Genomic DNA, 16,314 nt, shown 5'->3' with positions numbered 1-16,314 from the left:
CCAGCCACGCTGGCTTCCTGGCTGCTTTGAACGCTCAGGACTTTTCCACCTGCTGGTCCTTCTGCTGAGAACCCTCTTCCCACAGATCCTTCACCTCCCACAGCCGTTTGCTCAAGAATGACCTTCTTAGTGAGGCCTTCCCTGACCACCCATTTAAAAACTGCCCTTTCCCCCAACCCCATCCCTAGCCTGCTTTCCTGCTTTGTTCTCCTGCATAGCACTCACCAACCTTCTGACACACTATGGATTTTACTTGTGCATTTGTTTCTCCGCAAGAGCAGGGTTTTTTTTTCTGTTTGTTGCTGTATCCCTGACAGTACCTGGCTCATCATAAGCTCTCTATAAATATTTGTTGAATGAATGAAACAGACCTGACTGATGCCCAGCAATGCCTTGAGCAAGTCACTTTATTTCCTGCTGTTTGTTTCATCACCATTAAATCGAGATAACAGTGCCATTAATAACAAGCATTACCATCTGTGCACGGAAGGCCCAGAAACCTGCTTTAGCTACATGTTCTCATTTAATATCAAAACAGCCCTATAAGGTGGGTTCTGATATCGTGTCCAGTTGGTAAGTGAAACTAACTGAGGTTCAGAGAGGTTAAGTGACTTGTCCAAATCACAGAGCCGGTAAGCGGCAAAGCCAGGCTTCAAAGCCAGGTCTGCATGGTTCGAAGCACCCAGATCTTATCCACGCTGCCATATACAAAAGACACCAAAGACTAAATGTGCTGTCAATGTCAAGATACTTCCTAAGTCACACAAGTGCGAAGGGTGTCTCAGGACATTTTTGTCTTTGGAGCCGCTTGGCCTGGTACACCCTCTCCTCCACTACTGTCGTGTGGCTTGTGCCTCCTGCTCTTCTGGTCCCTCCTTCCAGACCCTACACCTCAGCAGACCTTTAGGGATTTAATGTGCTCCCCTGCCCTTCCCACATTTGCTTTTTTCAAGGAGGCTGGAGCCAAAGCTATAAATGGTGGAAACTTGGGCATTAGGTCATTTGGAGAAAAATTGGGGGGTAGGCGGAGGATTGCTTGGAGCATTGAATTCTTGTTCACCATCTCCTTGGATCAAGCACTGGCTCCTCTGTGAATTTCACCAGGAACTCACTCTTCTGTGCCGGCAATAAATTGCATCTCCGTGGGCACAGTATGCAGGCCGTTTTTCCGCACAGCAGCTAGGAGGAAAGAACACGATGTCTTTAGTGTGATGTAGTAAATGGGACAGGAGTGTCCCATTCTTGTGCAGCCAATCAAGAGTGTTTCCTCAGGTCCTGGCCTATACTAGTCATTGCATCCAAAAGAAAAAAGATACTCAAAATTCCATCCTCCTGTCCCACCCATCCCTTTTTGGAGAGGGCTTCAGGCCCGTGGGCAGGGAGTTAGCTGCAAGGCTGCTTGACAACCCATAACTCAAGCCTAGGCTAACCTGAGCTGTCACTGTCAAAGGGATGTTTGGGAAAGACTAGCTCTGAGTGGTAATGAATCAGCAATGGGATGGGTGACCCCAGTCTGCCATACATTCAAAAAGCATTTATTGAGCACCTACTGTGTACAATTGACTATGAGCTTGGGGTACACAGTGAATAATATAGGACAGTGTCCTTGCTCCCATGAAAGTTATATTCTAGAAAGGGAGACAGACAATAACCAAATAAAGAAAACTTCAAGTTGTGATGAAAGTGACAGAGGAAATGAAACTGGGCCATGTGATGGAAAGTGGCTGCAGCGTGGGGAGGAGGAGCACGTGGACTATTGTGATCAGGTCAACAGAGAAGACATATGAGCTGATGGCACTTGAGCTGAGACCTCAAGGATACAAAGGAGCCAATCATCTGAAGAGTTGTGGGAAGAGGGGTGGGGGCAACAGGAACAGCAAGTGCAAAGGCCCTGAGGTGAGAGTGTGTCTGGTGTGTTGGGAAGCAGGAAGGAGATCAGTGGGGCTGGAGGGGCATGAAGGAGGAGGAGAGGTGGGAGAAGTGGCAGCGGTGAGGTGGCAGGAAGTGGTGTGGATCACACAGAGGTCTTGGGGCTCACAGTAAGGACTTTAGCTTCTCCTCTGAGCCAGATGGGAGTGGAGCCAGGGGAGTGCTTGAGCATAGGAGAGTCAGGACAGGATCTGACTTCATTTTTAAAGAAGCCCTTGCTTGATAAGTCAGTCTCCCCGCAGGGGTCTTGGAGTGTCGTGGAGACAGCTGAAGGGATTAAAAGTTTCTGCAGCTGAAACCATCACCAAGAGCAAAAGAATCCATCCCAGGGCATTGGAAGTGTGACTGGTAGCTGAACACATGGGTTCAGGGTTCAAGTCCTAGCTCCATCACTTGCTTTGCGACCTTAGATCAGTGTGGTTCCCACCTGGGGTCGATTCTGCCTCCAGGGGACATTGGACAATGTCTGGAGACATTTTTGGTTGTTGCGACTGGGATGGGGGGAGTTGGGGTGCTACTGGTATCTAGTGGTCAGAGGTCAGGGATGCTGCTAAACATCTTACAGGACATAAGTCAGCCCCCACAAGAAAGAATTATCCTACCTAAAATGTCAAATAGTGCCAAAGTTAAGAAACTCTGGCTTAGATAAATCCCTTGATCTCCTTGAACATCTTTAATTCATAAAATGGAAGTAATAATTCCCCTAGGGTTATCAAGAGGATTAAAGAGTTGACTTATTTGCTATAGACAGAATGTTTTCAGCACCCCCCAAATTCATATGTTGAAACCTAATCCCCAATGTGATGGTATTAACAGGTGGAGTTTTGGGGAGGTGATTAGGTCATAAGGGAGGAGCCCTCATGAATGGGATTAGTGCCCTTATAAAAGAGACCCCACAGAGCTCCCTTGCCTTTTCCACCATGTGAGGACACAGTGAGAAGACGGCTGTCTACAAACCAGAAAAAGGCCCTCAACAGACACCGGATCTGCTGGCACCTTGATCTTGCACTTCGCAGCCTCCAGAACTGGGAGAAATAAATACCCAGTCTCTGGTATTTTTGTCATAGCAACCTGAACAACTAAAACGTCATTTAAAGTAGGGATTAGCAAACTTCTTCTGTAAAAGGCCAGCAGTAAATATGAAAAGCCATATGATCTCTGTTGTAACCACTCAAATCTGCCATGATATCATGAAAGCAGCCGTAGACAATACAGAAATGAGTAAGTGTGACTAAACATTTACTTTTGGATACTGAAACTGAATTTCATATAATCTTCACATGTCACAAAATATTCTTCTTCTTTTGATTTATCCAACCATTTAAAAACATAAAAACTATGCTTAGCTCACAGGCTGCATGAAAAACAGGCAGCAGGCTAGATTTGGTGGGCCCAAGTTTGCCAGCCTCTGATTTTAAAAATTTAACAGGAATCTGAGCACTAGTGGGGATTTAGAAAATGTGGGTTACTATTAAGAAAGAATATAAGAGTGGTCCCTGAAGTCTGGAACTGGTCTGACCCAGACATGACACATCATTCTCTTGTTGGACCTAAATAATCTTACACATCACCGACTTCAGACAAAGTCACTCTGAGACTGATAAAATGAGCCAGAGCAAGGACACCTCCTAATCTCGTTTAAGTGCAAAGCCACTTGCCACCCACAAAATATCAAGCTTCCACTTCTCTTGCTAAATAAATGGTTACTTCTTGCCTAATCACAGAATCGTCCCCAGTCTCTGACAGCACCCAATCTAGAGCAAACCCTGCTTCCTTAGCCCCCATCCCCATCCCAAATGACCCAACCAAAGCCCAAATCCTATGAGAGGTGCTTTCTAGCACCCTCTGAGTTGACTGTAGTTGCCCGTGGTGTGTGCTCTCCCTCACTGCAGCAACGATGACAAACTCAACCTGTTTAACTACAGATGTATTCCTGGGGGGCTTTGGCCATGTAGACTGGGTGGAAGGGTCTAGACTCCAGCCTCAGTTCTTTCCCTGTCTCACCAGGGGGCTTGGGGAAGTCCCTGCCCTTCTCCACTCTGGGCTGTTCTCTTCCTGCTGGTACCACGAGGGAGCAGGATTCCATGGTGGCTGATTGGGTCATTTTTACTGTGCCTGAGGCTGGTGACCACCAGCAGGGGTCTGAAGGCTAAATTCAGATCAGCTCACCCTGGGCCATGGGCACAAGGGCTTCAGGGCTCCCGTGATGGGAACACATGTCCACATGCAACACACGAGGCCGGAGGCCGGGGCACTGAAGCAGGAAGTGAAGGGCTGTTAATAGGACACTGACGCTGGTGGGCAAAGTCGCTCCCCAGGGGATGGCCAGACAGGAAGAACCCTGACCCAGTGACTCCCTACCCCCCACCCATCTCTAGCTCTCTCTGTACCCTTCTCACCCGGGTTGGGAATGGCTGTCACGCAGCATCAGATGTCCGCAGAGCTCACCAGCATCTCGGGTATAACAATAGGCCACCTTCCTCAGCCCTGGATGAACATTAGAATTTGCTGAGAATGCCCAGGTCCCACCCTGGAGGTTCTGGTTTAGAGGCTCTGGGGACTCAGTAATTTTTAAAGCTCTGTAGGTCGTTCGTTTGGGCAGGCAGGGTTGAGAAGACTCCCCTGAAGTTAGAGATGGGGAACTGAAGCCTCCAGTGGCTACCCATGACCTTAGAGGGGGTGAGTGCTCACCAGTTTGCCACAGTCCTCACCTGGCCGCTTTTCTCAGCCATGGAAGCTGGTTGCTGCCAGCATCGGAGTTGGAGAGCCCTGATACAAAACTGTCCGTGCTATAGACGAGGCAGAGGAAGCTATTCATACACACACGGCTATGAACAGTAATTATCTGTAGCAATTAAAATTAGGAAGGAGGGAGTTTCACTTTTTCTTTATGCAAATTAGTAATGTGAAAAAATTTGATACCAAGCATTATTTTTTTCTAATGATGACGATAAAACCAATGAAGATGAAGTTGAAAAAAACTTGGAAACCCAAGGTGCTACTCAGCCCCTAGCAGCTCAGCTACTCTTAACCATTTATCCCGGGTCATCCCTGTACTTCCTGTGACCACGGTGACCCAAGTGACCACACGAAAACAGGCCAAAGTCTCCAAAGGTTCTGACTTCTCTGGGTCCAGAAATCGCAGGCTGGTTAGGAGCTTGGTGCTTATGTAAGATCTTATTCAAATAATAACAATCCCTGAGTTTATATCGGGTGGGGGAACTTAGAACTTTCACATTTGTAATCTTACAGCAGCCTCAGAACAGACTGAGAGAGCTGGGCAGGGGTTGTTACCTTCCTCTTTACACCTCGGGAAGCTGAGGCCCGGAGACATGGGGGAAGCGTGGGATCAAGATGACCCACTGGGTTAATGGCAGAGTCGGGCTTGTTCCCAGGACTACTGATTCCCCACCCCTTGAATCTCACCCCACCTCCAAAGGCACCCACCTGGCTCTGACCTGGAACAGCTAACTCTAATCGAACCTCCCCGGTATGACTGAAATGTTCTTGAAGTTTGGCACACAGAAGGCTCTCAGGAGAGAGTTCTTGTATCAGATTAGGTAAACAGCACCCCAGGGAAAGTCAAAGGTCCCCAGGATGCGCAGTTTTACATCCATGAACTTACTTAGTTCTCACAACTACCTGGGTGGTAAGGATTAATATCCCCACTTTATATATGAGGAAACAGGCATAGAACAGTTCAGTAACTGGTTTGTTTATTTATTTATTTCACACACTTATTGATTATCTACTACGTGCCAAACAGTGTTCTAGGTGAACAATACTATAGTTCACAGCAATGAGAAAGATTGACACAAGCTCCCATGGAACCTGGAGTCCAAGGAGGAGACGGGTAATAAGCAAATCCTTCTCAACTAGCAGTCATAGGAAACTTCAACCTGAATCAAGGTGTAGGGTCTTATTACCCACTCTTTCCAATTCCTGGAACTCTTATACTGGTTTTTATGTGGTAGCAATTGTATAACTGCCACGTATTAACCACGTCTATGTGCCAGGCTCTCATTTCTCATGTAAGCCTCACAACGATATGTACGAAATGGGTGGTTTTGTCCTCATTTTATAGATGAGAGAAGAGCCCCAGGAAGAGGTCCCCTCTCCCAGTCTCATGAATGAAGAGGGAAGAGGAGGGCAGTGCTTAACTCAGCTTACAAGATTGCTTTTGGAATGATAGCATCTTGGGCATTCCTAAAGGAAAGGCATGGGTGGCAACCTAGCCTTCTTTGGGCAGAAAAAAGGAGGGGGAAGAGTGGTAGAGTTTAGATTCAAAAGCCAAGCGGGTCCCTTACTGGCTGAGGGACTTTGGGCAAATACTTCACCACTCTGTGCATCAGTTTCCTCCTCTGTAAAATGGGCATGATGATAGGGCCACCCTTGCAGGGCTGAAGGGGAGGATCTAATGAGAACATGCATGTAGAAGGAGAAGCCACCACCCATGTGGCCCTGGTCCCCCAGGCAGTGCAAGGAGAAGAGTGTGTAAAAGAACTGAAGAGAAGGAGCAGGGTTGCCCTCCAAGGCTGAGGATCCCCAGGGTCTTGTCCAGTGAGCCCTGCCCTGCCCCAGGCTCTATCTTGTTCTGGCTTGTAAGCACAGATTCCAGATTCAGACAAAGCTCAGCAACTAACTCACCACGTTGCTTTGGGCAAAACATTTTGCCTCTCTGACCCTCAGTCTCTTCATCTGTAAAATGGGTGTCATCTACTTCATAGTACTGTTACGAAGATTAAATGAGCTAATGGGTATGGAAAATTTAGCACAGTATCTGGCATAGGGTGGGTCTTCAGGAAATGGTAGCTCACATCATCCTTATAGTTGTTGCTCTGGGTGTCCCTCAGGGACTTAAAGCTCCAGGAGCCTCCTCGCCCCTATCCTGGACCATAAACAGAGTCTCCACTCCCTCCACTCCTGTCCTTACCTCCTGCCACCAGGACAGAGCACAGAAACTGTATGAAAGAGAACATCTCTCTTTGCACTGGAATTACCCGTTTTAGGTCTTGGGGCTGATCATTAACTAATCCCCGCTCTCTGATCCCGCCGCCTATGAAAGCAGGGGTCTGCCCCAGCCTCCCAGGGCCTCCTGCCTCCTGACATCCTGCAGCGTGAGGGAAAAGACTCTGGATTTCGCCTATGCACCTGACGCTGTGTGTGACCTTGGGCAAGTCCCTTCCCCTTCCCGAGTCTCAGGTTTTTCATCTTCTTTCATATGATGAGGGAATTGGTTTTCACACTTTTTTTTTTTTTTTTTGGCCACTAAACTCTTAGAAAAAAACATCTTCTATGGGAGGCAGAACAACAGAGGTTAAGAGTACAGGTGCTAAAGTCAACCAACCTGGATTCAAAACACCAGAGCTGCTGTTTTGGAATTACGTGACCTTGGGGACTACTTTAACCACTTTTTAAATTCTTCCTCCATTTCCATTGCTCTAAATGAGGTCAAAGCTAGCTCCACGACATTCAGATGTAAGGCCCTTAGATGAGACCTTGCATAGAAGTAAGTGCTCAATAAACATCGGTGATTGTTACTTGGAAGCTCAGGGTATAAAGTAGGTAAAGTGGGGGCAGCTGGGTTGAAATGAGAGACAGAGCAGAGTTAACTGCTTGCTGCCACCCCAAGGTGACTATGAGGTATTCTCTTGGAGCCCCAAGACTCAGGGGAAACAGTTTGAAAACTGACAAAGCCAATACTAGGCTTCTACTAAGGAATACTAGGGATCTGCAGACTATGGTCCACAGGTTGAATCTGGCCTGCTGCCTGCCAGCTGTGGTTTTCACATGTTTAAGTGGATGGCTAAAATCAGTAGAAGAATAATATTTTGTGATGTAAAAATTATACAAAATTTTAATTTCAGCACCCACAAGTAAAATTTCATTGGAACACAGCCACGCCCACTCATTTACATATTGTCTATGGATGCTTTCTCCCTGCAAGGGCAGAGTTTGAGTAGTTGTGACCAAGTGGCCAGCAAAACATATTTTACTGTCTAGTCATTTACAGAAAAAGTTTGCCAACCTCTGCTATAGAACATCTCTTCCCTTCCATGTGGAAGACTTTGACCTTGCATAGATCCCGGCTCTACTATTTTACCAACACTGTGACTGATTCTTCACCTCTCTAAACCTCGCCTGTAAAGTACTTATAATCATTTCTAGCTTTCAGGGCTGTCACGGAAATAAAATAATCAAGATCCTTTACCGCGTGATGGGGAAATACCCATACCACAGTAAGTGAGATTAACATAGATGGCACATGGATCAATATTTAGATTTTTAACAGATATATATTTATTTTCATGCATATTCGAAAAACTATAACTAGCACACAAAGCCCATGGTTTCGTGGGAAATGCTGTGTTCACTGGAGTAAATGATCCAAAGCTACTGGAGCAGATCTACGATCCCCTCTCTCAACACACACCTTCCATCTTTGGGTCCTAGGTAGCATCTCTCATCTGCACCATCCTATTCACATCCCAACCAGCAGGAGTAGGAAGCAGGAAGGGCAGCACCCAGAAGCTGCACACACCATTCCCACTCATACCCCATTAGCTAATCTTGGTCACATGACCACATCTAATCACAAGGGAAGCTGAGACATTCAGTCTTTTCTCCGCACAAGCATGGGCCCAGGTGGGGGTTCTATTACTAAAAGAACAAAGGGAGAATTAATACTGCAATCTCTGCCCACATATATACCAATTTAAAACTTCCTTTTAAAATACATGTGTGTAAAGAAAGACGTTTTAATGCAGATGGATGTGGCAGCCATTTTGCAACCATGAGGGAAAGACCAGGGGAATCACAGAGATGCCAGTGAACAGCCCTGACATCCTTGTGCCTCTGAAATGACCCTGAAACTGCCCTTCTCTGACTTTTTGACATTTGAGGAAAATAAACCCTTGTTCTTTAAATCACTGGCAGACATGCATCCTTTTACCTGCAGCCAAAAGAATTCTCACTGATGCAGCTGATTTCATGGGGAGGAGAGTGGGCTCTGCAGCCAGACTGCCTGGGTGCAAAGTTGGGCTCTACCATTTGCTCGCTGTGTGACTTGGAGAAGTCAGTTCCCCTCTCTGAGCTCTCATTTAGTCATTTAAAAACATGGCAGCTACTTGTGTTTTGTTTTCTTTAGAACACAATTTCAGAGATTTAAGTGAATCCAATCCCTCAGTTCACGGCACATTCTCACTATCTGTTGCACAAGGCCACTCTTTTTGTTTTATTTATTAATTTGGTCCCTTTTATCCCCATTTCCCAATCCCATCCTTCCCAGAGCAACCACTGGGATGCGTTTAATGTGTAGCTTTTCCTTTGTTTATGTTCTTGCAAACATTTTGTCTTTTGTGAGTATTTTTAATTTATATAACGATATTGTGTTCTATATCTCCTTCTGGCTTTTCCAATCACAACTAGGTTTTATTAGATTTATTTATGTAACTATATGTCCCTCTAATTCTTTGTTCCTAAAAGCAGCATAGTGCTCAGTGACGTGCACCCACCACACTCAATCCCCTCCTTTACTGGCGATGGTGGCCATACCACAACCCTAACCCTAACCCGAACCCGAACCCTAACCAAAATACCACAGGGAATGCTGCACTAAACGTGGTCACACGTGTCTCCTCATGAACCTGTGTCAGAATGCCTTTAGCACTTGCATTCAGGGCCAGACTTCTGGGTTCCAGGGTATACGCACACTTAATTTGATTAAATATTTCTAGAATGCCCTTAAGAAAGGCTGACTGTCCACACTGTCTAGCAGTGCACAGAGTTCCAATGGCTCCCATTCCTGTCAACACTGGGCACTATCCAGCTTTCTTATTTTTGCCAATCTCATTGAAATAAATCTCATCATTGTTTCAAGTTGCATAGTACCTACTTCATGAGGCTGTTTTGAGAGGCCAAGGAGTTCATGTACGTAAAGTGTTTAACTCATTGCTTAGTACATAGTAAATGCTCAATAAATGCAATTTTTAAAAAAAGGTACCATGGTTTGACTTAGTGAATTCTCAGTTATTATTATTAAACTTGGCACACAGTAGGTGCTCAATAAGTGCATCCCCTTGGCCTTCCCCAACACCCTCTGGATGTCCCCACTCCCACTCTTCCACCTTGGTGGAGTTGCTCCCAGTCCCTTCCCACAGACTCACCTGCTTTCTCTTCACTCTCCCAGCTGAGGTCTTTACGAACCTCCTGGCCAAAGAGACTCTTCAGGATGGCGCTGGCGATGGGCAGCATCATGGCCGTGGAGGCCGTGTTGCTCAGCCACATGGACAGAAAGGAGGTGGTCACCATCATCCCTAGGATGAGCCTGGGAACAGAGGGAGTTAGAGGCAGACCTAGAACTGGGGCCTCTGGTTTGTAGCCCACTTGTTTACACGTGGAAAGTTAAGGCCCAGAGAGGACAAGCTAGTGACCAAGTAGAAACCAAATCCATTCACCACGCTTATTCTAGATCTAAGGAAACTGACTCAGTGTATGTAAGTGAACTGACCTCAGGTGCCCAAGGTAAAATAGTTCTAAAGACACACCAACCCTGAAATTTTCTCTCCTTTGCCCACAAATCCTGGATAGCTCCCACTGCAGAATAAAGGTGTCTTGGTTTGGAACCACGACTCTCCACTGTTTCACCCTAAGTTGCCTTCCCAGCCTCCTCTCCCCCTTCCCTTCCCACTCCTCCCAGGCACCTCTGCTCAGGCTCTGCTGAGTTTCTCGCCAGCTCCCAAACACACCTTGATGTCCTGCCATTGCTTGGTCCCTCCCACCAACAGGAATCTAAGTTTAGTGATTTGTTTTTCTTTACATTGAACTCTTAATCCACCTGGAATTTATTTAGTTGTATAGAACAAAGTCGGATCTAAGTAGAATTTTTTCCTAAAGAATACACAAATTATTCCAACACCCACCACTTCTTGAATCCTTCCCTTTCCCACGGATTTAGATTTCTTCCAGATTATTTATTCTGTGTTTTAAAAATCTATTTCTGAACTAGTGTCATACTGTTTTCATTGTTGTAACTTTAAAACATGTTTGACAGCAGCCTCATCCATTCTTCAAGGCCAAATGTAACCTCCTCCAAGAAGTCACCCTATATCTCTCATGTGGGCTCATATTGCACCATGTGTCCCTTAGGTATTAAATTCTGCTTTGTGTTGGGATCAGTTCTATAGATGGAGTCTCTCCCATAGGACTGACAGTTCCTCCATGAAGAAACAGCTACAGAGCCTAGCAGAATGCCTGGCCCAGAGCAGACACTAGAAAATCATGAGTTATTCAGAACCTCCTTCTCCCTCATCGCCACCCCCATCCCCACCAAAAAAAGGCTCTCAAACCTATCCATTCAGTCCATCTCCACTGCCACCACCCTAGTCCAAGGTGGCACTATCTCTTGTCTGGATCCCCAGAACAGTCTCTTACCTGGGCTGCATCCAGCTTCTCACCTTCATCTGATCCCCACATGGCAGCCAAGAGGAATTTTTTTAAAAATGCAAATCTGGTCATGTCACTCCCCAGCTTAGAATTTTTTAAAGCAGAGATTGATAACCAGGGGGGCCATGGATATAATTCAGAATGGACATGATAGGGGAAAATACACCTCTATTTTACTAACATCTAATAGAAATTAAATATTTCCTTCAGTGATAAACATAGGCAAAAAAGTTCAGTATTATTAGAAGGGGAGGACTTACCTGGTAGTGCAGTGGTTAAGAATCCACCTGCCAATGCAGGGGACACGGGTTCGAGCCCTGGTCCAGGAAGATCCCACATGTCGCAGAGCAACAAAGCCCGTGCGCCACAACTACTGAGCCTGCACTCTAGAGCCCGCAAGCCACAACTACTGAGCCCGCATGCCACAACTACTGAAGCCCACGTGCCTAGAGCCTGTGCTCCACAACAAGAGAAGCCACCACAGTGAGAAGCCCGCGCACCACAATGAAGAGTAGCCCCTGCTCGCCACAACTAGAGAAAGCCCGCGTGCAGCAACAAAGACCCAATGCAGCCAAAAATTAATTAATTAATTTTAAAAATTTTGTCTCTATTAGAAGGGGAGTTGTTACCAATAAAGGTCACAGACACTTCCATATCACATTATAATAGTTGAGACATCTTGGAATATCACTGACACTCAGAACTGCCTCAAAACTACAGCTATGAGGTTGTTACTAGATCTCATCATTTATTGTGTTAATAAAGAAGTACATATAGTATTCTATCACAAATTTGTGTGGTTTTAAAAAATTGTTTGGATAAGTGCATTTTGCTGTAATTGTTGTGGTTGTTGTTTTAAATCCTATGTGTTGTGCTTTATGCATTTAAAAACATTACTGGGAAGGAATCCTTAAGATTCAACAAATTGCAAAAAAAAAAAAAATTAAAAGAACAACAATGACCTTATTTTAAAGGCCATTCAATCATCTTAAAATAAAAGTTGGAATCCTAGCTAGGGGGCCCGAATCCCTTAGGAATGGACCCTACCTCCCTGTCTCTCCAAGGCCATCTTTCCATCCACTCCCCACCCACCATGTCACTGTGGCTGGTAAGTAGAAAACCAGGATGATAAGAGCCAGCATTTACTGTGCAGGTCCAAGCTACTGTATCATCATTTTACAGGCCAAGAGAGGCTAAGTCACCTCCCAGAGCAGGAAAGGTGGGATTCAGCCCCAAGTAGTCTGAGTCAAACTGCTAATATGGCCCCCTCTAAAACTACTGGACAGGAATCCCTGGGGGTGAGGTCTGGGAATCAGCATTTCAGCTGATTCCCATGTGATTCTTACGTACTTTGGAGAACTGCCCAAGGGCCTAGCACTGTGTCTGGCACACAGAGGGACTCACTAAGTATTTGAGAAACGAATAAACAAGTGGATGGTGGGACATGATGAGTTTGTTGCCCTGGATGACCAGAGCAGGAAGAGTGGGTTTGGGCTCCAAGAGATGTGGTCCCTCTGCCTCGCCACCTCTGGGCTGGACCCATTACCTGGCCTTACCTGGCCGGCTGGACCCCAGTGAGCATCAGGACCTTGAGGGCAATTCTCCGGTGCAGGTTCCACTCCTCGATGGCGCTGGCCATGATCAGACCGCTGAGGAAGAGGAAGTTGGTGTCCAGGAAGTACTGGGCGCAGACCTTGTTGGAGGGCAGGATGCCCAAGAAGGGGAAGAGGATGATGGGCAGCAAGGCCGTCACCGAGAGGGGCAGGGCCTCTGTGCACCAGTACACCGCCATGAGCAGGATGACGAACAGGCAGCGACCTTCCTGCAGGGGGGAGATGCAGGCCCAGGAGGGTCAGCAGAGCTTGGGGTGGCAGAGGGAGAAGAGGTCCTGGAGCAGGGCCCATCAGGGCCCATTCCTCGGGGAGGCAGTGGAGAGGGTAAGTGCCAAAGGCTCAGACTTTGAGCCGGTGGTGTCACCTATCTGAGCCTCATTTTGCTCAACTATAAAATGGGGAAGCTATATCTGTCCACTTTATAGGATTGTTTGATGATAAAATGAAATACCCCATTGTCTTAGAAGTAGACCCTGAGTTGGGCATGAGAGGGAAAAGTAGTTTGCTCGACAGGGAATCTCAGAAAGTTCTGGAAGGGCAGTCAGGAAGTGAAAGAGAGAAGGATGCCAAGACAGTGTATTAACAAGAAGGTTACTACGGAGGGCAGCTGGGGCTCAATCCTGATGGGGACCCTAGAAGACAGTGTAGATCATGCCTCAGAGTAGTCCCCCTGGGAGGCAAGGAAGCTGGCTATTTATCTGCCAGCTCTTGGTCATCACTGGTTGAGGGCTGCTCATGGGAGCGTTAACTCTCCAGCACTTCGACCTGCCCTGTGCAGCAGCCAGATAACAAGTTCATGCAGAGCATCCAGGGTTCTGCAAGAAGCTATTGGCATGTGCAGAATGGTAACCACCAACAGGGATGTGGACAGAGCACCAGTAGCAACTGCCGCATCCATACACGGCATTTAGCACAATGTCCAACACTTGGTACCCACTCTATAAATAGTAATAATAATTACTGATATTTATTGGGCTAGTAGGTACCAGCTATTGTTTATTCCTCACAAAATCCCAGTGAAGTACGTATAATTATTATGACCATTTGGTGGATTGGGAAACTGAGATTCCAGGAGGTCAGTAGCAAGGCAATGGGTGTGCAAACAAGACAATCTGCCTCCAGAGCCAACTCTCTTAACCAAGTACCCCACAGCTGTTATCAGCTGAATGCTAGAATCTATGCATTAAGGTTGACAATGCAATTTCAAAGGTTCAAAACAAAACGGATCTGTGGTTGCCAAGGCTGGGGTTAGGATGTTTGTGTTTTGCGGTGGGGGGAGCTGCAAAGGAGCACAAAGGAAACTGCTGGGGTGACAGAAATGTTCTAGACCTCGATTGGGGTGGTGGTTACATGGGTTTGTACATTTGTCAAAACCTGTGAAACTATTCACCTGCTGATGAAACAAGAGCGCAGTAATGGTAACGTCTTCTGATACATCAGTGTCCCACAGGATCCATAATAAATAGTGTCTTATTATTCCCATAGTCACTATTTAAGTAAAACTGCCTACTGCCCTGACCTTGTTTTCTTATATTCTCTCAACGCAATGATCTTGCATGTTCCAGTGAACACAGACTATTTCTTGGATTTGGTGCTGTTTGGTGCCATTTATTCTTCTTATTTCTTACTCATAGTAGGTTTTGTCGACTTTATTCAGTGTCCACAGCACACTGAACTGAATTCCATCCTAACAAGCACCATCCTAATAGAACATATCCTCAGCTACACAGGACAGGCATCAAACTATGTGCAGACACTACGATTAGTTAATCCATCTAAAGGGGCAAGGTCCAATGGTCCAGGGAGACCAATGAGATGGCCTTGGCAATAATCCAAGCAACAGATACTGGCAGCTAGGGTCTGATGGGAGCACTGTAGGTAATGAGAAGTCGTCAAATTCTGGATCTATTTCTAAGATAGCTTTGCCAAGGATCTGTTATGATGTGTAAGGCAAAGAGAGAAGCCCAGGGTAATTCTAGTTGTTGGCCTCAATGGAAGAATGAGGTTGTCCCTTACTGAGAGAGGGAAGACTGTAAGACACATCTACATCCATTTCCCAACCTTGAAAACACATCCTGAGACTGTTTAACACGCCCAACATTGGAGAATTTCCATTTCCCAAGTGCCTTAGCTTTCGTACCAGTGTTTACATTCTCTCATGCAACTTACAGACCTACAAAAAGTCTCTTACAGAGGGAATTTTTGTAAAACAAATCCTCTTTTCCTATTTGTCTATTTTTTCTTTTGTTGCCTGTGCCTTTGGTGTCATATCCAAGAAATCATTGCCAAATCCAATGTCCTGAAGTTTTTGTCTTATGTTTTCTTCTTAGATTTTTATAGTTTTAGGTCTTATGTTTAGATCATGAGCACATTTTGAGTTCATTTTTGTATGTGTTGTTAGATAAAGGTCTAACTTCATTCTTTTGCATATGAATATCCAGTTTTCCCAGCACAATCTGGTGAAAAGATTGTCCTTTCCCCATTGAATGGTCTTGGGACCCTCTCCAAAAATCATTTGACCATACATGTGAGGGTTTATTTCTGGGCTTTCTATTCTGTTCCATTGGTTTATGTCTGTCTTTTTGCCAGTACCACACTGTTCTGATTACTGCAGCTTTGTAGTAAGTTTTGAAATCAGGAAAACTTCTGAGTCCTCCAGCTTTGTTCTTTTTCAAGATTGTTTTGGCTATTTGGGGTCCCTTGAGGTTCCACATGAATTGTAGGATGGGTTTTCTATTTCCACAAAAAAAACCATTGGGGTTTTGATAGGGATTGCACTGACTCTTTAGATCACTTTGGGTAGTACTGATATCTTAACAATATTAAGTTTTCCAACCCATGAACACAAGACATGTTTCCACTTACAGTCAGTCCCCTATTTCTGATGGTTCAACTTAATGATTTTTTAAACTTTATGATGGTGCAAAAGTGATATGCATTCAGTAGAATTTTGAAGTTTGATCTTTTTCCAGGCTAGCAATATGCAGTCTGATCCTCTCTCCTGATGCTGGGCAGTGGCAGCGAGCCTCAGCTCCCAGCCAACCACACCATCATGAGGGTAAACAACCGATACACTTACAAGCATTCTGTACCCAGGCAACCATTCCGCTCTTCACTTGCAGTACAGCATTCAATAAATTACATGAGATATTCAACACTTTATTATAAAATAGGCTTTGTGCTAGATGATTTTTGCCCAACTGTAGGCTAATGTAAGTGAGCACATTTAAGGTAGGCTAGGCTAAACTATGATGTTGAGTAGGTTAGGTGTATCAAATGCATTTTTGACTTATGATATTTTCAATTTACAATATGTTTATTGGGATGT

The 16,314-nt window shown here is 45.6% G+C and overlaps 1 protein-coding gene across 3 annotated transcripts in view; it reads right to left on the bottom strand.

Annotated features, from left to right (window-relative positions):
* The window catches only part of SLC13A3 (solute carrier family 13 member 3), a 77,415-nt gene that overhangs the window by 34,230 nt on the left and 26,871 nt on the right, over positions 1–16,314 (bottom strand). For all 3 annotated transcript variants that reach the window (XM_068525291.1, XM_068525289.1, XM_068525290.1), the window contains 3 exons: positions 12,930–13,195; positions 10,095–10,255; positions 1,113–1,179 (listed from right to left, as the gene is read on the bottom strand). In XM_068525291.1, coding sequence (XP_068381392.1) covers positions 1,113–1,179; positions 10,095–10,255; positions 12,930–13,165 — 464 coding nt within the window. In that variant the 5' untranslated portion in view covers positions 13,166–13,195. The remainder of the gene's footprint in view (positions 1–1,112; positions 1,180–10,094; positions 10,256–12,929; positions 13,196–16,314) is intronic.

Source organism: Eschrichtius robustus, chromosome 16, assembly GCF_028021215.1.
Source record: "Eschrichtius robustus isolate mEscRob2 chromosome 16, mEscRob2.pri, whole genome shotgun sequence".
Lineage (NCBI taxonomy): Eukaryota > Metazoa > Chordata > Mammalia > Artiodactyla > Eschrichtiidae > Eschrichtius > Eschrichtius robustus.
Note: the sequence above shows the minus strand (reverse complement) of the source record. Positions and strands in the feature narration are given on the sequence as shown.